The sequence below is a fragment of the Melospiza georgiana genome, chromosome 8 (assembly GCF_028018845.1).
Source record: "Melospiza georgiana isolate bMelGeo1 chromosome 8, bMelGeo1.pri, whole genome shotgun sequence".
Lineage (NCBI taxonomy): Eukaryota > Metazoa > Chordata > Aves > Passeriformes > Passerellidae > Melospiza > Melospiza georgiana.
In genome coordinates, this window is record NC_080437.1 from 16,181,693 (window position 1) to 16,204,134 (window position 22,442).

At 42.3% G+C, this 22,442-nt stretch overlaps 1 protein-coding gene across 1 annotated transcript; it reads left to right on the top strand.

Moving 5' to 3' along the window:
• The first annotated feature begins 4,833 nt into the window (after positions 1–4,833).
• On the top strand, positions 4,834–20,406 carry DUSP29 (dual specificity phosphatase 29). The gene is made up of 3 exons (XM_058029378.1): positions 4,834–5,018; positions 14,687–14,907; positions 20,159–20,406. The coding sequence occupies exons 1-3, from the start codon at positions 4,834–4,836 to the stop codon at positions 20,404–20,406; spliced, it is 654 nt and encodes a 217-aa protein (XP_057885361.1).
• The last annotated feature ends 2,036 nt before the right edge of the window (positions 20,407–22,442 follow it).

Here is a 22,442-nt window from a genome sequence, read left to right on the forward strand (position 1 = left end):
TGTTTGCTAAAGGCTAAAAACTTTCACTTCCCAGCTAAACCAGGTGAATTTGTGATAGTCTGGTATTTTCAGGGAGAAGTTGCTTTTAGACAACTCTGAGTACAAAACCAAGGCTTGTACACATATGCACATCAAATTAAATTTAATAAAGCCAGCATCAAAATCACCACTAGCACAAGTGATCAATGCCATAAGAGCTGGGAGAACTTCAAGAGCAGGACACATGGGTGGCAAAGAATATAAACTATTCTGCTGTATAAATATGGACTGAAGTGGGCATTAAGGCAAGAAAACCCTGTGCCCTGCATGACAGAACAGCTAATACTTCTAAAGAAAAGAGTAAGGACAATTGTCTTCTCTCCATTTACCTTCCCAGTTTTCACTTGTTTAGCCTCTCCCATTGCATATTTATGCCAAGGCCACCAGGCTCTGACTTTATTGAAGATCTGAAGCTTCAGGCACACAAATAAAGCTACAAGTTGGCAGCAGAGTACCTACAGTGGGGACAACAGCAGTGATGGAGGAACCCCTTGTACCAGAGAGGGGTTCAGAAAAGGAAAGGATATATAAGCCCTTGCACAGAAACAAGGCAAATGCAGTCCTTGGCTTTGCATGCCTGATTTTTTTCTAAGTCTCTACAGCTGACTTGGATCCTAACTCCCAGGCATAAATCTTGCCAAATTGTTTGGCATCTTTATACACAGCACTAGGGCTTGCACAGCACATTGAGCAGAAAATATTAATATTAAGAAGCATAGTATTTTGTAATGTAGCTAATGACTTAGAGCTTTCAGTCTCAAAGTACTCAGAAACTTCCACTACACATGGAAAACCAGCATTAGAAATGTACCCAGCACCACCAAGGCTCTGATGTTCACATCTAGATAAAAAGCTGAGTTTTCCTCCCCCATCTATGGGAATACCAAACTGTAGAGCTCATGACTGACATTTCCAAAAGCATTAACTCACCCCTACAAATTTGGTGGTGGGACTGGACATCCCTTCAATTGAACAGATTTGAAAATAGGCCACTACATTCTATGACTTCATAGGGCCTTACTGGGAATTTTGGGTTAATTTGAGTAGTTCAAAGGACTCCAAACATGGTGCAGAAGGCAAATCTTTCACTGCCATATTGGTGCTCCAGCCACTAGACTGTGTGCTCTGTCATGGTCTGAATTAAACAGCAGATAGACTGGCAGATTTGTTTCTTTTTTTTTTTTTTTTTTTTCCTTGCACTTTATTTCCTCCTTCCCTGCTTTGTTAAAAATAAAATAAGCTAAAGAGCTGTATAAGAAATTCCATCTGGCAGCTGTAGAGGAGATAGTGAACATAAAGAAGAGATTCCTTTGCTGTGCCTAATGCATACTGCTTATCCAAATTAGCCACACAATTACTTCTATCAATGCAAAACTAGTTTAATGTTTTTTTTCCTAGTGCACAGCACTTGAGAATGACTTAAAATGCAGTGTAATTTGCCACAGTGCATGTCCTGAAGTGGCTCACTAATGAAAAGAGGATTAACTCTCCATTATTCTGAATTACCATTTTGTGAAATCACTAACAATATTTTCATTTATATACATATAACCCAAGGGGGACAAATATTCCATCCATCCAAGCGATTAACAAATAAAATTTATTAGATAACATGCACTTTGGTCTTATTTATGAAGAGAAAGATTAGGGTATAAAAATGCAGATGACTGGATTTTTATCATCCTTGTTCTGATAATACCCTTAAGTCCATGACAGCAGAAGTGGGGAGCAGTTCAGTGTTGTGTGCACACTGCAGTGAGGGCAGAACACACAGGATGCCAGACCCGCAGGCACAGTCTCACAGGGTCACCTGCAGCACCTCTGGGGCCCCACTGAGGTGTGCCCCACACCCAGCTCTGGCACAGAGAGGCAACAGGGAGGTCCCAGCAGCTCACACAGCCTGCCCTTGGCACAGGCCAGCAGGATGAGAGGGAAGCTGTGCTCTGGGCACAGGGGAAGCGTGGGATGAGCTACAGACTGCCCTGCCTCACTGGGAGGGAACTCCTGGCCTCAGATACAGGGCTCTGTTCCTCAGTATGCCCTGGAGCTGGGCTCAGACCCTCCTGCTGGGGAGAACCCTCTGGGACAAGGGCAGCTCCACAGCCAGCTGACTTTTCATCCCTCCCCCAGGAAATAAAGAGGCTGTCCTGAAGCAGCAGTTCCAGGAGCAGGCAGGGTGCAGAGTTCTTTATGCAATGGACATTAGGACAGTCCCTACTCCAGAGAGCTTCCACATGACCCTGGGATTAGCTCAGTTGGTCAGAGCAAGGTGCTAATAATGCCAGGCTCACAATCTCCATGTGGGCCATTCACTTAGAATGATTCTTGTGGGTCCCTTCCAAGTCAGGCTGTTCTGTGATCTAAGGTTCTGTGTCCCCACACAGTGCAGTGCCATGAGGTGACTGCCAAGCTAGCACAGCACTGGGGCATCATCCAGCCTGCACTAACTCATCTACAGCCCGCATGAAGCACCACAAGGGGTGGGAGCCTGCTCCAACAAGCCTGTGCAATCTGGCTGCCATCTGACTGCGCTGGGTGAGCGCTCTGCAAGACATGGTCTCCTCTCCACACAAATCTGCCAGAGAAATCTGAGATTTCCCTGCCTGGGCTTGTGCTAAACATTCATCTCCTATACCCACAACAGCATTAAGAACAACCCCACAAGAAAATCTAATCTACTTTTCACTCTTTATTCCAAGAGGGCTGGCCTAGGAAATAGCCTTCCTGGAGCTGTGTTTGGTGTATGTAGAACAACTAATACGAGATGGGGTTAAGCGTCTTTGATTCCTGGGAAGATGCAAGCCCTTCTGCCCCCAACCAAATGCTTCATGGCAATTATTTCCAGAGTTGAAATAGCAAACCAGCCCTTTTGCCCCCTTTTCCCTCCTCCTATTTAAACTCTGTTACTTCTTACATAGTCTAGAGTCAAATCTGAAATACATGTTTTATTAGAGGAATTTCAGCTGATGCTTTCCTGTGCTCTAATTCAATTTAAAAATCCCTGCAGCAGATAACATTGGCAAGGCATAAAAGAACATAGCGTACTTGAAAGTTCAGGGAGCATGTGGCTTCCCAGGACAGACAGAAACAAGGATTTCTCAGCAGTGGTCGAGCTTTCAGAGTGTTAACCAAGCTCAAACTGTGCCGGTGTTCCAGGACCACAAACGATCATTTGCAGATGTAATTGCCCTGTTCTGAGGTGTAACAAATCAATGCACTGTGGCCACCAACTGTGATTACTGATTACATTGTGCTTTCTCTTCTTCCTTTCCTCCATCCCATGTTATGGAGCCACGAATAAAAGTAGTCAGTCCTTCAGCATCAAGGCAACAGGCTCTCAGTTATAATTCCTTACTAGACAAATAGCAGTTCTTATCAATTTCTAGATAACAGCCTAATCACTCCCCAAGTCAGACTGACTTAGATTTGTATCTCTGTAGACAAACATTATCTACACTGCTGAGTCTGCATGTACAATTAGCATAATTCTGGCACAGGAAACAAAAAGGCTCTCTCAGAGCATGGCTACTGGGGCAGATAGATGGGACTTGGTACTACACATAAGCATGCAAGACAAGCCCAAGGAAAATTTACTACAAGTTGGAATTCTCAGAGCCCTTTAAAAATCTCAAGAGAGGACCACTTAGCTAAACATCATCATCATGTTTTAAGGAGCTTGGCTGAAAGATAGATCCCCTTGCCAGTGAAAGCAAGCCAATTTTTGAACAAAGGTGTACACTTGCCAATCAAAAACAGACTCCACAATCTTACACAGCTTTGGAGTAGGAAAACAGCAATCATTTGGCTTTTTCAAGCTTTGTAGAGAAACAGAACATGACAGGCACAAAAGAGCCCAAACTGAGCAAACAAACCCCATGGGTACTTGGGATGTCAGTGAAAAATGGACATCCTGCTTTCAGCTCAACAATAGCCACATGAAAGCATTAGCCAGAATTTTTGAATTAAAAGGACACAAACATTCAGCAGCCAACAGACACACACACACATAAAAAAATTGGGAGCAACTACAGGATTCATTGCCTGCAAGAAAGGTGGATTTTTGGCAGGCTCTACTTGCACACTTCATAAGATCAAGCCCAACTCCACATCTTGTTACAAGTCTCTTACAGAGCCACAAGGTTCAGTTTATCCCTTCAAGGGAATGAGACATGAGCAACTGCTACTCTGAGACACCAGAGAGCCCAGAAGAAGAAATAAAAACAGAGCCCACAGGGAGATGCAGCAAACGGGGAATCTGCAGCTGGCAACATTGGAAAATAAGAGTAGAGGAGAGTACAACAGTACACGCAACGTTCACCTGAACAGACACATTTCCTCTCCCTACGTTGCTGAAAATCACAAAGGATGAGCTTTTAGGGGGGTCTTAGTTAATGATAAAAAACCCCAACAACTTAAATTTGCACTCAGTTCCCCTAGGTGCTTTAGATCCCTAGGCTGTTAGACCTACCAAATTCTTGCCAGTAGATTTTTCAGGAAACAAAATCCACACAGACCCTGAACTTCAATAATTTCAAACCTCTGAGTTTTGTTTCCTTTGCTGGTGAGCTCATCCAACAACATATTCCTCACCTCTCTCTGGAGAGGCAGAAATCTGGGTGCAAGTCTGTGTTTGCCACAGAACAGGTACATCTGTCTCAAGCAATGCTCAATCCCACCTGGTCAGTGCTCCCAGGATGCCACAGTGAGCAGGAGTCACTGGCTTTGTGCTCCCTTGGGTTAATGTTCTGTTTTGGTTGCATTCCAGTTTATTGCACATCCTGAGAGCGCTACTTCATGGACAAGATGTCATCAGGAAGCTGGAATGCTGGCAAGAAAAATGCATATACAGCAGTCAAAGTAGATCCTGATGAGGACTATTGTACCCCAGGGGCATTTGAACTGGAGAGGCTCTTGTGGAAGGGCTGCCCACAGTACACTCACGTCAATGAAGTCTGGCCCAACCTCTACATAGGAGATGAGTAAGTGTTCACAATACCCCCTGTGTTGCAGCTAAGTGTACCTGCTACACCTCCTCTACACAGGAGAGACCAAGATCTTCTAAACACAGCTCACTGACAGAGCAAAGTGTTTGAAACCACTGACAGATGTCAGAGCCTGGCATGGCCCTGGCTGTCACTGCTGCTTCAGGAAAGAGCAGAGGAAGTGCAGCCAGATCTGCTGGTAAAGACAGAGTGACAGCACTGGTTGTAAAGACAGAGTGACAGCACTGGTTGTGGCACCAGTGTAGGCTGCAGAGGTTGAAGCTCGTCATGATCTATTTTTAAATGATTAGTTTCAAGGAGCAATTTGTTATTTATCTCTGAGTGAAAGTTGTTCCACAGTTACAGAGCATGGCCTGGATGTGTTTGCCACACCTTAGGTTGGTTTAGGCCTAAAATATAATTCTTGAAAAGTGACTGAAGAGACAGCTCACCCTGCAGTAGTGTTTCTGCATTTCCAAGCCTGTGCTTGTGGACATAGAACACTCTGTATTTCCAGATTGCTCAAGAGATTAAAGCAAACAGAACCCTGAGGAAGGCAAAGCTGCAGAGATGTGTCTCACTGATCACAAGTGTGATTTAGAAAAAAAACAAACCCACAAAACAGACTTAGTCCTGCTGAGCAGAGGACTAAACTAGAAGCAATCTACTCCACGAAGCAGAGAAGACTGCTGCAGCAGGAGACATGCCATCAGAAAATCCCCCAGCCCAAGCCCTGAGCAGAGCAAGAGAGCCTTTCTTATCCCTTTGCCATTATTGGTCCAATTCCCATTTTCCTCTACACCCTGCACTAACATGACATATATTTTTACATCATCACTGAAAGACACAAGTAGGAGCCCCAGTGGCTCCAAAGTTCTCAATAATTTTTTAAAAGGTCCTAAAATTCATCTGTTGCCAGCTTATAAAAGAGGAAAGATATACAGCTTTGAAAGTTACAAGGCTCCTAATATCATCCACCAATTACTTCTGTGGCGCCAGAGGCAACAGAAAGACACAGGAGTTCTGGTTTTGTACCCAGCCTTGGCTCCCACTTTTAGAGACAGGGATGGGAGAGAGTGTGTGTATGTGTATGTTGTGTGGGATAAAAAAATTAAACCATGGGAACAGCCCGTCCAAATGATTCAGGAAGAAAAGGGGATTGAGTTTTTCTCTCGACATCCTGCCCTGCCCCTTCTGTTAGATATCTCTAACTCAAGATTTACCATAAAGAACAGCCTCTTCTGGCATTTATTTCCTACTTCATTGTTTAGAATCACCATCAGAATTATTTTGAATGAAGCTGTTAGAATAATTTTCCTCTAATCTCCGTGATGAAACTATAGCTGTGCCTGCTGAGCAAAGGAATGTGACCAGACAAGAAGTCAGTCTCAGCCCAGGACAGCAGTCACTGACTCTTTCCTGTAATCTTCCTGTAGCAGTGGCTTCTTACACCTTGTAATTTAGTAAAAGCTAGAAGGTGTGACTCTGAATACACCACACACCTGGCACTTCATACAAACTAACCAGAGAAACAAAAATACAAACTTCTTGACAGGCACGTAGAGCTACAACCTGTCATGCTGGGTAATGTGTTTCTGCTGAGGACTGGTCTTAAGTCAAGAGGAAAACCAGTGGTGCTTCAAAGGAAAACAAATTCCCCACCATGACAAGACAAAAGCATGAGAAAACCAATGGAGAAGGAAAAACAAGTAAGGAGCAGGTAGGGGGGGAACAGAAATAAAACTTCACCAGAAAATGGAACTCCCCAAAAGAGAACTACTATTGTCAGCCAGGCAAGGGCAAACTTGACATGACAGAAAATCTGTGAACTAGTCTGCATGCAAGATGCAGGCTTTCACTACCTTAACTAAAATTTGCTTTGAAATAGGCAAAGTCCATGGACATTTATATCTTTCCTGGAGCCAGCTCCATATCAGTCCTGACCAACAGCCTACCCCCTCAGTGTGGTGGGATTTTTGTATTGTTTTAAGATCTTGCTTTAGAACTAGTGGCCAAAGAGATGCCACAAGCCATGAACACATGTTGGGTGCATTTGCATCTTTAGCCAAGCTAAATTAAGGTTGATGTTGAAAGAATTTGGTGGAACTCATCAACAAAATCAAGTGAACACATACATCCAGAGTTTATCTTCAGAGCCTCCACATCTGTGCTTCATTCCTGCCTCCTGCATTTACAAGGTTAACAGGACTTGTGACTGCTTATGGAAATGCTAATTAATTACCCTGACTACGTAACCACATCTTCCTTCTAATGCAATCCAGGCTATCAAGGAACCCTGTGAGGCCACTCCATCCTTTTGTTATGAGGCTTCACTGCAGATGTTGCCCAGAGGCAATGAAATCTCTATGAGCCTGTCAGACCCAGAATAATCAAAGCCTCAAAATATAACATGCTGTGTTCAACTCCAATTGAAATTTTCCCCCAGCAAGTTCCAAGGGCTTTTAAAGACCAGATACTGGAATTTGTATGACACAGCCCAGCAACAGGAATAAAACACTCTTGGCCAAGATTTTGATTCCTACCAGGATTAGTGTTTGCATATATCCTCCTCATATTTAGAAGTCCTCCAAAGGGATAGAAAGCAGCCTTGTTTTGCTCCTTTGTTTCTCTGGCCACCTGGTTGCTTGGAGGCAGTTTTACTGGCAAATCCCAAACCTGCTTGGTTCACTGGGATCACATGAAAAGTCTCTGCCAGTTACTCATCTTGTAGTTTCTTCTTGCAGCTCTTCAGTGATGGCCTTATTATCTGAGATGATGTTTAGGCTTCCATATTTCTGAAGTTCAAAGAATATTTCAGCTGAAGACAAAGGCCTCCCAATTTGTTTTCCTCTTGAACATGCACTAGATCTCCTTAGGATTTAAGGCCTGATCACAGTTTCAGGTCTTGCCATGTTCCCAAACTACTCCCAGAAAAAAAAAAAAAAGTCTTTTGAAATGTAATTCGTTACAAGTATGAAAAATAATTTTCTGGGTATGCAGCTTAACTGAGCTTGCAATTCACAAAAGCTATGGTCTGTGCCTATGCCTTGCCATGACTCATGGCCTTCAGAACTGATGCAGGTAAGGAAGATGAGTAACCCAAACCCACAATTTGGAATGCATGATAATTAAGATAAATAACTAAACATGAAATGTATGCATAACTAAAACTCATTCACTCCTCTTACCTTTCTGCAGAGAAGCAATACTGCATGGATTTTTCCAAGTGACCAAATAAAAAGACAATTTACACTAACCTAGAAGAAAACAGATGGGACTCTCTCAGGCAAGAAAACAGCTACCTCCCATCGTTTAGCATTACGAACTCCTAGCATCTACATCAGTATTAATCATATAAAAATAGAAGCAAATACAGATTTAGATTATAACAACACTCTTGAGGACATAGTTTTAACTTGGGTAGAATGAGGACCTGCCAATTGTAATAGCAGTTTAACAATCCAGAAAATCAGATTTTTAACAGCGGACAATAAACCTCAACGCTCCAGTGGTTTCTGAGACAAGTAACACTTCTCCATTCTATCAGTGATCTCTAACATTTGATAAGTGGCTGAAGTCAAGACCAGGAACTGACTGACCACAGCATGAGTGCTTGGTGCCTTTGCTGTATAGAAAGCAGAGAGCTATTTCCTCTATCTAGGTTGTATCACTTACAAAAACTACATCCACCATTTAGGGCTAGAGAAAAATCAAATACTAAATATTTTCCATCTCATATTCTGATGATCTTGCTCACTGTTTTCAGTGGTACCTAAAAATTCTTTTAATTCACACTGAGCAGGAGGTACCCAGAGAAGTGGAGCAACACCTCAGAAGGAAAAGGGGATACAATGCTACACTATCTCCAGACTCCCTCAGTGCTAGAGTTACCAAGGAAAATTGGGTCAGTATTATTGGAAATTCTCAACATCTCTCCACAGGAGGGAGAACTGCCAGATTTTCTTAAGAAAGTGTCAATATTGCCTATATTCAGCAAGCTTCTTTCTGACACTGACCATCTGGTAAATTATCATCCTGCACTGAGCTTTCCTTTAGCACTTAAGAAAACAGAAAAGTTCGAGAGAGGCGATTCCTCTCCTAGTAACATGTTGCCTCAGATTTCCTGGTGTTTTGTCAATCTGGGTCACATCAATCTGTGGCTTTAACAGTCTATACTGAAACATGTTTGCATTGCACAACCTTTGCATGAAGTTTAAGAGACTTGGCTTTACTTAAAGTTGAAAAGCACACCAGTCATCTGGGGTGTAGTACCAGCTGTACGGTGCTAACCTACCTGGGGAGGGAGTTGCTCTGCCCACACCCTCCTGAGGTATTTTGGAGGACTATTTCCTTTAGTTGTATTTATGTTTTCCTCATGAGCCACATATCTTCCCTTTGTTAGCTGCTTTCAGTACACCTAATACTGTGTGTGAAGGTGCAGACTGCAGTGCTTGCAAGCTCTTTCCCCCTGTCTTCCAATTCTATTGATTTGGGCAACTTTCTAACAAAAGCAGCTGGAACTAAAGCTTGTCATGACAGTAGTTTTGAAAAGAGAGAGGGGATTTGGTACAGTGGAGACAGCAACCTAAAAGAAAGCATTCTTCTTCATGTTGTAACTACTTACACATTGTTTCTTCCAGAAGAACACAGAGTTTGCTGCAGCACTTGCTATTGATCCTATGAAACTTAACCTTAAAACTGACAACAGGCACAGTTAAAGTCTCAGACAAGCCCTCTACTTGCCCTTGCACAACCCAAGAGAGGTAAACAGTCTTTTGGGAACCATCTGAAAATGGATGACACTTTTGTCTGGGTCAGTTTCTCCTTTTGGTGAGTCTGTTAGTATCAATATATCCATATGTGAAAGTGATTTTATCTCCAGTTTTCACCATTGAGGTGGGATTCCCACATCAAAGTACTCCCCCTTGCCTCAGAACTTTCAAAACATGTTTATGAGTCCATCTGCCCTACAGTAAATGCAGGGTCAGATTCAGCAAAGCACTGAGCTTTTGCTTGGCATAGAGAGAAGGACTTCTGGGTATACTTAACTTTTAGCATAAGTTTATGTGCTCTGAACTGAAGAGCTGATGAGCTTTAGCATGGGACTAATCAGCACAGGTCATCTCTTACTAAACTGAATTACATTGAAATTTTCATTGTTATCTCCCAGTGCCACACTTCACCTTCCTTGCATGGGAACACATTCAAGACAGACACTGGAGACCACAGCTGCATCATGTAAAAGGAAATCAAGTGCTAATAGCACAGATGGTGGAGATATACAAAATGAAAACAATTGCTAGAGTAGCCAAGTGCTTCCAGCTTCACCTACACTGGCATTTGTAGCAAATTCCTCTTTACAATGGCTGCTTAAAATTCAGCCATAATCACAAAAATGGAAGTATTAATCACAATTTAATAGGAAACAGCAGCACCCAAGGAGGGGAAAAGAAGAATGTTGTTAGCTTGACTATTACACTCTGATAGTGAGCAAATTGCAAGGAAAAAAACCCCCGACGCCTTTTCTAGTCAAAATTGAATTAGAAATGGAGCCATAAATCCTCCAATAAGGTAGTGATTCATATTGCCCTGAACAATCCTATGCTATTAGTAACCTCAACCAATCAGATATTCACAGATATTTATGCCTGATTTATTTCTCTCTTTCCTTTACAATATTGATACCTCAGGCACAGTGAAAACTGCAAGCAAGGCCAAGAGCATTCTCCTCTCCTTGGGGTGTAATCAGAGGCATCATACATGATGAAACAGAGCAAACCCCACAGACTCTGGTTACAGGGTACAGAGGGATGCTTTCACAACAGCTTTGACACTGCACACTCAGTGGAGGGTGGAGAGCAGCCCAGTCCTTCCCACAAAGGCAGAGCTCACTGCTGGCTGTGGGCGGTCCAGGCAAACATTTCCCTTTACAGGCACACAGGTCCCACACCTGGGGCCTCACCAGGCTGTTGCTTGCTCTGCTAACTGCCCACCAAGCTGCTGCAAACCCACTGTGACCCCAAGTTTAACTATGGCAGTGTCAGTCTCAGCACAGGCTTTCTCTGCCTGGTCATGTTTATGATCAAAGGACAAAGTACTGGCAGACAGGAGGTAAAAAGCAGATAAACCTGAGGCAGTATGACAAGTGGTGGTCCAGCTGGGCTCTTGCCCTAGATTTTGGGGAAAGATTTTACAAGGAAAAAAAAGAGGAAAAATTTTCAAAGAACAGTAGTGAAATCTCTTATGAAAATATAATTATCAAGTATAAGACTGGGGGACAGAGAGAAAGAGGAAGGAGCTAAAGTGCTTTCTAATCTCCATATTAGGTTTGAAACCAAGCACTCTTGCTCTTGAAAAAGACTAAGTGTCACTTCAGCTTTCTTCACAAGATGCAGATTCTAAAGCCTAAGGCAAGCACCTCTTGCAGTCCAGTGAACCCTATTTTCTATTGCACAACAACTGTTTCTTCATCTCTCCACACAATATTAGTAACCTTAGGAAAAGCTTTCCATAGATAAAAGTGTCCAGGCTATCTGCTGTAAGAAAGGTGCCTGACACCCTCTTTACAGACTGTGTGCACTAGCTTGGCCTGCAGATGCAAAAGCCACGTGGCCACAGGACTGTACTGACCCTGCTCCTCTTAGGGCAGGTATTTTAGGTCTTGCTTCCACTAACAGGTTCTACAACACCTACACACACTTTGAGTGATAGCTATTCCAGTGAAAATGTGGAGAACTTAACAGATTTGAGAGCTCAGCACTGAGCACTCATTTTCTGGAAGTTTTTCACATTAGCAATGTCAGTAGAAAAAAGAAAATATGCATCCGTATAATAAAGAAAACAATTCCATTGGGTAAGGTTCTATTCAGTTCAAAGGCTATTGCCAAATCAGTCTGCATATCAAGCATAATTAGAAAGCAGATAACATTTTAAAGTCTGCCTAGCCCAAGCATTGAGGAAAACAGCATAAATTCCTTGGTACACGTGTAATTTGCTGTTTTTAAAAAAAGTTATTTCACAGAAGATGATGGAGTTACATCTGAGCATTTATAATGAATTTTTGCAACACCATTCAAGGTTGATACATTGCTGCTTCTGAGTCCATTTCCAGCCCAAGGTGGGAAACAAACAGAGTAACAATGTGTATATTCCAAACCTGCCACAGGTCAAGGGCAAAACATCAGCTAATGCATTTGTGATGCAAAATGATTAAACTGATTAAATAAAAATAATTCCATCCTGAGCCTCCAATTCACAGAATGCAGCCACAGGCAAGACTGGGAGATGGAAGGGGAAGTTCAGAGGAGCTTGGCCAGGCTGAGCTGACTGCTTATTCAAGTTACTGAAAGACAGCATCCCTTCTTTCTGAATATGTACTGGAAAACTGAGGCCACCCAACATTGCAAAATCAGGTTGTAGGAAACAGAACAAGACTGTGTGACTGTCAGAAAAAATGCATTAGTGGCATCCACTGTGTCAAAAGGCAATCAACAATCAAGGAAACAGGAAAATTTGATTTCATGTAAAAACAAGTGTCAAATGTTAATGACTGTAACCTATTGTTTGACATTGTCCTTGCTCAGAACAACTTCATAATTTAATTCTAATGCTATTTTTTAGACTGAGCAGTGCTTGCAGAAGCCAAAGTGTGAGAGTATGTACAGTCCATCAAAAAATTTGGTTTTCTACTGAAAATACTCTGCAGTCCTGCTTCCTACTCAGCATGTAGATCTCCACTTGCAAGGGTTCCCCTTGTGCATGGGTCTCTGACCTGAAGCCCTCAGTCTTACATGGTTTGTAGGATAGAAGCTTTGGGCCTGTCTGATGAATGAAAACCATTCCAGCATCAGGGAGATAAAACAGACAGGCTGAATTTGAAAACAGGAACTGTAGCTCACCTCAAGGACATCGAAATGAAGGCAGTAGTTATTCACTGCACCACTTCAGCCAGGACATTTAACCTGGCTGATTTTAAGTACTCTCCATCCTTTCAGTATAGAACTGAAGTGTCTTTGCTGGCAATATTTACATACAGGGAATCCTAAGGCACAAAACCTCCTAAAAGGAGGGAGAAGAAAGCAAGTCTTTCTCAGTCAATCACTGCTATAGGAATGCAAAGGGAAGGAGTAGGCATTATTTAACATGAGGTGGAAGTGGCAAAGTACACCATTAGCAGTGCTCCAGGGTCTACTAAACTTATTAGGTAGGCATCACCACACTAAGAGAAACTTTTATTTGACTTTTACATGATTGGATAGCAGAAGTGTAGCATTATTTCATGGCAAAAATACCAGTACTGTCAAGACATTATCATTCCTAACCAGAAAGGAATTTCTGCAGGGCAATATTTACTCAGAGCAGCCAATGATCATGAGCTTAATTTAAGTAAGAGCAAGCATAGGTAAAACCTTCAGTATCCATATCCCAGTTAAGTGCTCTAATCATTAGGTCCTTGACTGCTCAGAGGGGGTTTTGACTTAAAGCTTGGAAAGGCAGTCAGCTTCAAGCTATTGTGGGCTGTCACCACTAGAATTATGAAACACAGCAGGTAGCCCACCACAACGTCCTGTGTGACAGCAGCTACATTTACACATGGAAGTGTTCAGGAAACATTCATGGAGAGAGGTACTTTTGTTTGGAAAAAGCTTTTTTACATCATGCAGTAGTTATGTGAAAATATATTAACAGAATAAAGGTTATGCCATTTTTTCTTTTTGTAAAAAGCTTTGTAGTTTTCCTAGGCACTAATGAAACTTTACAGCTTTTTCAGAACAAAATTTTCCCAAACTAAAAGCTTTCTGTAATGGAAGAAAAAAAGTTTTTACATGCCTGGCCATGAACTCTACATTTTTTTAGGAATTTTATCCTAAAGCAAGCACCTACAGTGGGTATTGAACATACAAATCTAAGCTTTCCTCTCTTCTCTGACTTCCCTTGTCCAAGGGAAGAGAGGACAAGAATAAATGAGAACCTCTGGCTAAATACATGAATTCCAGCTTCCTCTGAAGGCTAATATCAAATTTCCTTATATAGTTCTTTTTGCTTTAGACCTCTGGTTTGACCAAACAAGATAGTAAAATGGAGTTGTGATAGAAAGTTATATTCACATAGGGATGGGATTTTAAAATTGTATTCATTTTTAATAGAAATTGAGAAGAACTCAGTAACCTCTTTTAGGGAAGAAGAGTTTCTTTTTGAATCCCAGACGATTTTACTATTCACACATTACAGACTCTTATTATATCTGCAATATCATTTGATAGGACAGAAGGGGAAAACAGCATTCATGGGTCCTATTTCAAGTTCTGCCACTGATTTCCTTTTCTGACTTTAGATAATTCCTTCTATTTCTTTCTGTATCCCAAGTTTCTTCTTGTACAAGATGGATGGAAGCCAGTATTGCCTATGTGCACAGGTAACGGCAAAATAAATCCACATTAAACACACTCTAAGGACCTGGGGGAGATAATTAGGAACTGCAAAAGAATGACAGCTTCAAACAGAATGACAATATCTTAAGTTCCTTTAAATGGTAAATTATGCATTGTTAAAGCATTATCAGTTTCACTAACATTTAGAACATACCAAAGCAGAGGTTTTCTTAATTTTTTTTCCCTAGCTTTGAAGAAGGTTGCTGTATTACATGGCAGCTCTTATTTTCCCAGGAAAACGGCGCTGGACCGCTACAGCCTGGAGAAGGCGGGGTTCACGCACATCCTGAACGCGGCGCACGGGCAGCGCAACGTGGACACGGGGGCGCAGTACTACAGCAGCATGGCCCTGCAGTACCACGGCGTGGAGGCCGACGACCTCCCCACCTTCGACCTCAGCCAGTTCTTCTACTCGGCTTCCAAATTCATTGATAATGCACTTCAGGATGAAAGAAGTAAGGAGGGTGCTGAAAATGGTTCCAATCAGGATAATATTTACCACAACTAATACAAAGCATAGTTCCATGGCATTTTACCTTGCAGGAATGAAACAAGTCCAATATAGTTTAACAGAGACAATATAGCTAGTAGTAGGGAATGAGTTTAAGAGAAGGCAGTGATGTATTTAGGACCCTTCCCACTAATACCACCCTAAGAGCCTCTTACCAAGCACTTTTGTCAAAGTTCTCATCACAGCTTGTGTCAAGGGGTCCTGTCTGACAGATTTTTTGTTGTTGTTTTGACTCCTTCAAAAACACATGAGACAACTGGAAATTGCCTAGGTGCCATGAATATGCTGTCTTTTCCTCCTAATTAGCTCCTATCAAGACAGGGTTAATAAATATTAGTTGCATAGTGGTGGGAGTAGAATACAATGGTCTCAGACATTCCATGCTATCATTCCACAGCTTCATGCTCTGCACCATTAGATTCCCTCTATAAATATAGAAACCACCCCTCCTACCTGACCATCAGATCTACCCCAACCTGTAACATTTATTTCTCTGCCATCTTCCAAGCAGCAGGGAACTGATACAGCTCTGACAGCAGTAAACAAGAAACATTTCATTAAAGTATTTGTAATTTCTCAGCTTGATTACTACAATTCATTATTTGCTGATCTCCAGCAGTGTTCTATCAGAAAGCTTGGCACTGATGTCAAGTGCTACAGCCTAGGCCTCACACTGACTTTCAATATTACTCCTACTCCTTCCCCTCGCATACTTTTAAAAAAAATCACAGCAAGATACTTTACCAGAAACCAGTTGAGAAACTTAAAACTTTGCTGCTGACCTATAGAGACCTTAATATCAGAGGGTCAGATATCAAGTTTCTAGCCTTGTGTCAGCTTCTGTTCTTGGCTGTCTAGCTCAGCTGCAGGCAGTTACTACCTGACTTGCTTCCAATAGCCAGCCAGGTCTTTACACTTCTGCCCTTTCAACAAGTACAGACCACACAACAGTCCCTTCCTTTGCTCAGGAGAAAACCTTGAAAGCAGATCAGTTTTAAAAATCAAAGTCCTCATAGTAGGAGAAACTGCTTCAGGAGCTTACTTGCTTATGAAGAAAGATACCCAGCATTTTAAAAAAGTGTGTCTGCAGCAGTGCCTTTGGAAAGGAGAGGATAACTAGCACACACCCGTGCCTAGCCATGGCTGGAGGCCAGAGGTCAGTGTCAGACTGGAGTAGCTGGAATAAGAAATGCAGACTTCCTCATTCCCACCACCCTCCTGTTCCCATAAGACTTTAGTCTGCTGCATTGAGGTAAAGAAACAAGCACAAGGGAAGCAGCAAGGGCAAGAAAAAAAGCCTTGCTTCCCAATAAATGTTGTAGGAGGAAAGGATGAGATGGGGGGGATATTAACCTTTTTGTTTCAAAATCACATCAAAGTCCAGGAAGTCCTGAGACAGTAGCAAGCATCAGCCCAGCACTGGAACACAAAATCAAATTGGAGTGACTGGGTGAACAAACAAAAAAATCTGCACTCAAGTAGATACTACAAATGGCAGTGATTTCTGTAGCTGTAGTAATTTCTGCCACATTCCAATGGCTTTTAAACAAGTTAACTAGGATCTTTTCTGATGAAGACCTACTATAACATTCATGAAGAAAAAGAGCAAACTCTTAGCTTTCTCATGAGAGAAAAGTAAAATGTGTGTATGTACACCTCTTATCCCAGCCAGAGATGTGTAAAGACACGATGCATGGCCCAGGATGACACAGGTTTAAAGCATGACAGTAACTTTCCAATACACATTTACAGAATAGAATGACTCCAGAAGCTAGACTAAAGTGTGGACTGATGCCTCCTATGGAAGAAAAGACTAGAGGTACCTAGGGCTCTCCTCCAACAACATACATGTGTTATTTGTGAATGCACATCTAGTGCAGAAAGGCGTTCTGCATTTCAAGTGCCAAATGAACAGGCAGTGAAGGTGCACTTGTGTGCTCCTTCCTGATTGACAAAGAGCATCCAGATTCCTAAACAGGATTTTGGATGAAGTAACCAAGCACCTGCCTCCAGTGGTACTGACATGGGACTTCAGTGTGTGGTGCTCAATACTTCTGATCAGTAACAGCTTTGCATTGCTTTGCTGCTTTGTATTAGAGCTGAGAAAACACAGAGAGGGAAAGGGGGAGAAAGGAAAAAGCCTCAGCTTGTGTGACCAGAATCTGTGTGTTGATGAATTTGCTCTGGCTGTATCACGTCCTGGCTGTATCTGGGGTAGGACCTTCAGCCAAATGATCACATTCATTGAATAGATATCTTTAGATAATGATTTTTGCAAGGAAGAGGCTCAATAGTCAATGCTGTTGAAACAAATTGTCATTCTAATGAAGAAGGCCCTCTCTGAAACAGACCAGAAAGCTTGGCACTTTGGATGCTGTCAAAACAGTCCTAATTGTGACTTAACATTTAAAATCTTCATGATGATGAAGAAACTCCCTGATCAGAACAGTAGTTGTAGGGTTTAAGCGTGGGCTGATGGCCGTAAGAGCAGTTATAAGGGTAAGATTTAGAGGCAAACTCTAATGAGTCCCAACATGCTGTCATTCAGATGGGCAGAAAGCTTTCCCAAAGCGTGCAATTCAGACCATAGAACAGCTTAAAATATCTATCAGTGAGGCCTGTATAACATGAAAATTTTAAGATTTTTTTTTAGGTTTCCTACTAAGCTACAGATTTAATATTCATTCCCTTGAAATTTTAGTTCCTCAAAATGTAGAATAAAGGGGAATGGCATTTTCACTTCACGTTAAAATGTCTGGGGAAAATACACAAAAGACAGATTTTAAAAGAAAACAAAGTGGGAAGAAACATATGAGAAAATGACAAAGACCTGAGCCTTTTGACCAAAGACCTCAACATTCAAGGCTCCAAATGATTCTGGAAAAGTAGTACTGCATCTAGACAAATTTTCAAGAAACACAAACCCAAGTCAAGCGAACAAAGTATTTCAGAGATCTGTCACCACTCAGCAGACCTCTGTCTCTGTGCACTGATGCTGAATATTCTGGCACACCTGAAGATATAAGTGGTCAGAATCCAAGACAGCAAGAGCAGACTCCCTTTCGGGGAATGAGGGTTCAGAGTGGTCCTTATATTAGAATGGAAGGGACTATAAAATAGTACAGAAAGGATGTGGCTCTGCAGAAGAGTGTCAGTGTTCTGCTGTAACAGGCAGTTGGCTCTTGACTATTCACACAGAGCAAGGACAAACTTCCTTTTCTGCAAACCAGTGGACATTTCAGAAGATTGTACAGCCATTTTTTGCCTTTGTTAACACAATACAAAACTGTATTTTCTCCTAGATCTCCTCCATTTGCCACCCACACAAAGCAAACTGCTCCTTGTCCCATCACCTATTTTATCACCTCAACAGCGACAGATTTACAAGGTGGGAAGCTCTAAAGAGAAGCACTGAAGGGCTAAACAAATGTGTCTTTTCATCCACTTCAAATATTTGCAGTAATAATAGAATGGATTATCATTTTCCAGGAGAGGAAGAGGCACTTTTAGTTATCAGAAGGACTGGAACTTTGCCAAGATGCCTCAAAGACTATCTGCTGGGATTAGGATGCAGACTGTAACCATTAATCCTTTAGTGTTGGCAGTTCTTGATGCATACATTACACAGCAATGCTGCTTGTGCCAAGGCATCCTCTTGTGCCTGGAAGCAAAGGAGTTAATCTGCAGGAGTCATGGCTTTGCACCCAGCACTTCTCACCAGGCATAGCTGACAAAGATAAACTATTATTGGCCCTGATAGCAGTTTTTATTTTTTTCTCCTGTGGCAATTCTGCTTAGCAGGGTGTTAGAGAGTGTGCTCCAAATCTACTTCCTTCAGCAGTTCAACCTTTTGTGAGAACCCCTCAAGGGCTTTGAATCATTTTTGGAAATCTTTTGAAGTGTTTCAAAACCTGTCAATCAGACCTGAACCCACTTACTGTTCTCTTCCTCCACCTCCCCCAGATACTGCTGACAGGGAAGGCTCCACAAGGCTTCCAACCTTGTTACTATCCAAAGCCAATGACTTCCTGCCTCTGGAAGGCCCAAGCTAAGCCAAGCAGTGTCACAGAGTTAAACTGCAGCATGTTTATTTGGAGGTGAAAACTCTTGGCAAAGACTCTGCACTCACAGGGGATGAGACAGGCTCCTACTGCAGGGAGATGATCATAATAGAACACTCACATGATGGTGGTGGTGAAACATTACTTGCATTCAACACAACAGGGTGCTAGCCAGAAATTTCTACAGCAGCTTTTCTATAGAGTAAGAAGTGGTTTCTTTCCAACTCCTGGTTATATGCCTGGCCTTTTTTATTGTCTGCCCTCAAAAATTGGCATAAAGTCATGTGATCTAGAGCTCAAAAGACATTATTGCCGCAACAAAAACCAAAACCCAGTTTGGTTACTTTGTGTGTCTAGTTCATAGAAATGGGAAAGGCACTCTCCATGCATTCCATTTATTCTCATGGAAGGACAGTCTGAGAGCACACCAAACCCTCCCACACCCTTGTGCTTTGGTTATTATTCCCAAACACAGAATTGCAAACACACAGTTTGTGAGGCATGTAAGTCAAGGCTGCAGCAGGGCTTGCTATGATACTTAATGCAGTCCCCAGGCCTTCTCTGCAAGCTTTGTCTACAAATAAACAGATATTTGGTGTAGAATTATTTTGTCATCTTATTGCAGGCACTCCATACTTCCATACATTCCATAGGTTCCCTCCTATCACAAAAGTTCCATACCTTCTTGGTGTTTTCATGGGCAGCTCCTCAGAGCACTGACTCTTTCTTCTTCATAAAGCAGCTACTGACTCCAGTTCCCCTCTCACCCAGCCACCCCACTCTTTTATAGGACTCTTCTTATTGGTTACAGCTGTGGCCTGTTAAAGTCATGCCTGCTCCTAATCTTTGCTAATTGGCCCAGCTGCAACTCCTTAGGGGTTACATTACTTTCTACACCATCTTTATTTTCTTATATTCTATCCCCCTACAGAATTAAATGGATCATCCCTACTGTAGATGGTGTTCAGCTGTAAGATTTTTCACACGAGGGAAAACTGAGGCTGTAGAGAGGCTTACTGAGTGCTGGTGAGGGGAGTCAGACACCAACCAGGGCAGGGGCACTACAGAAACCTTCAGTGCCAAGAGGAAAGCAGCAGCCCGTGTCAGCTGTGCCGTGTGCCTCTGTTTCCACAGGCAAGGTGCTGGTTCACTGCGCCATGGGCCGCAGCCGCTCCGCCACGCTGGTCCTGGCTTACCTGATGATCCACAAGAACATGACGGTGGTGGATGCCATTGAGCAGGTGGCAAGGCACCGCTGCATCATGCCAAACAGGGGCTTCCTGAAGCAGCTGAGAGAGCTGGACATAGAGCTGGCACTGCAGAGGAGGAACAGCAAGAACAGCCCAGCACCTGCTGAGCAGCAGAACAGCACCACCATCTAGCACTGCCCTGGCACAGCTGTGCTGCTGGAAAAGAAACTCCATAAAAGGAGGGGAGGGGAAGGTGTAGTTAACTACAGAGTCACAGGGATCATTTGTTATTTGCTAGGAAAAAAACCCAAAGTCATTTCAAATGCAATGTCAAGATGAGAAAGAAGGGAAGCCAAATTTAAAAATTATCATCTTAGAAAGTTCCAGCCTTAGCAGAATCCTTTGTTACATCAGCAAATAAGTTTTTCGCTCTGCAAAAAACCCCAAACATTTACAACACAAAAGCAAGCACAACTTAAAACTCTCTTCTAGCTAAGTACTCCCAAAATTGTGATCCTAACTCAAGTCCCCAGCCTTTAAAGGAGTGCAGATAGGCACTCCTAAAGAAGTCTTGCAGGAAAAACACTGAATTGTTTAGTCCGGAGTCCTGAACGGTTTCACAGGAGTTGGCCTTTTTGTGCTATTTCCTGGCAATTTTATTTGTTTTTTCACAGTGATAATCCAGGGCAGCACAGCAGTTAGAGAGCCTCTACATGAAGGATCAACTACATCATGAGCATTTGCTTTACAGACAGGAATTCTGTATCAAATGATAAACTAAAAGATAAATATCTGTGAGGATTTCCCTTTGTCAAGCTACAGTTGTCTTCTTTCTTGTATCCTGCATGAGAGCTTGATGACTGCTGTAAGTGAAAGAGGATTTGTCATCGATTCACATGCATAATTGATGACCCTCAGCACTACAGAAAATTGCCAGGGCCATTCCTTCTATTTACCATGCTGATATAAATGGAGTTTGTTTCCATCAACCACCCTGCCAGATGGACAAATTAAACAGCTTATAAAACTGAGAGACATAGACAGTGATCTAAAATGGAAGATTAGTACCTTTAGCAGTCCTTCATTTCTGCTTATATCAGAGATTCTTACACTGTTAGTAAAAAACTGGCTGCATTTTGCCCACTGCTGGGGGATCAGGCAGCCTGAGCATAACAACACTTACCATTCCTGTCTTTGCTAAGGGCTGAGTGCAGCTTCCAGGAGAACTGGCATTTGGCAGCTTCCACATGAACTATGTCCTGCTCCAAAGACAAGGATCTTTCCTAGAACCAGGTCTTGCCTGAAGGACTCTGCTGGCACAGCTGTGCCAATTAAACACTTCTGAAGTAAACATACTTTTCATTTACTTCCCAGCTTTTTTTTTTGCCTACCATTCTCTCAGAATGAATGAGAGTAAATCAGAAAAGCAGAACTTCTGGAACACATGACTTACACAAAGTGAGGCAGCTCTTGCAAGCTGCTGCTTCACAAGTGTCAGCAGCACCGACTCAGCTCCAAGCCAGCTCTGCAGGAAACACACACTGAACAAGGCAAGTTGATTTCCTTCTTGCCAGCCACCAGTGGCATGGAGCATTCTGTGAGAGTGCATAGCCAAAGAGCCTCTTGCCTTTCACAAGAATCACCTGTTGCACTTCTGTGAAGAATTTTTTGAAGACAGTAAAAGCAAGAGCTCATTCCCCTGTGGAATAGTGCTAGAGAACACAGTCAAAACTGACACTGCAAGGTGCATACAAGATAGAGAACAAGTACATCTGCCAAGGAAAAAACAACCTTCTTATTTATCAGAAATTTTAGTGCCAAAATGCAATTCACAGCTAAACAGCTGTTATGGGAAAAGATGTAGGATAGTTCCTTGTCCTCCTAAAAGGAATTAAATTCTGAAATAACAAGATTATAACAGAAACTTGCCTGCTGTGCACACACTATGCATCATTTCCCAACCAACTCTTAACCCATATATTGTAAATACAGAATTTTAGCAATATGCTGGAGTCAGGATGCTGTTTCAGGCTAGCAAATATCTGAAATGTTAAGAAGGTTTGATTTGCTTGTATATTACTGGCTTCATAACTTGAAACTGAACAGCAGCAGAAAAGACCCAGAAGCATTTTTCACTCACTGTAAAAACACACAAATGAAAAATCAGAAGACATAAAGCTAGACACACTTGAAGGCTACACATAACTGCATCAAGTTCCACTTTTCTT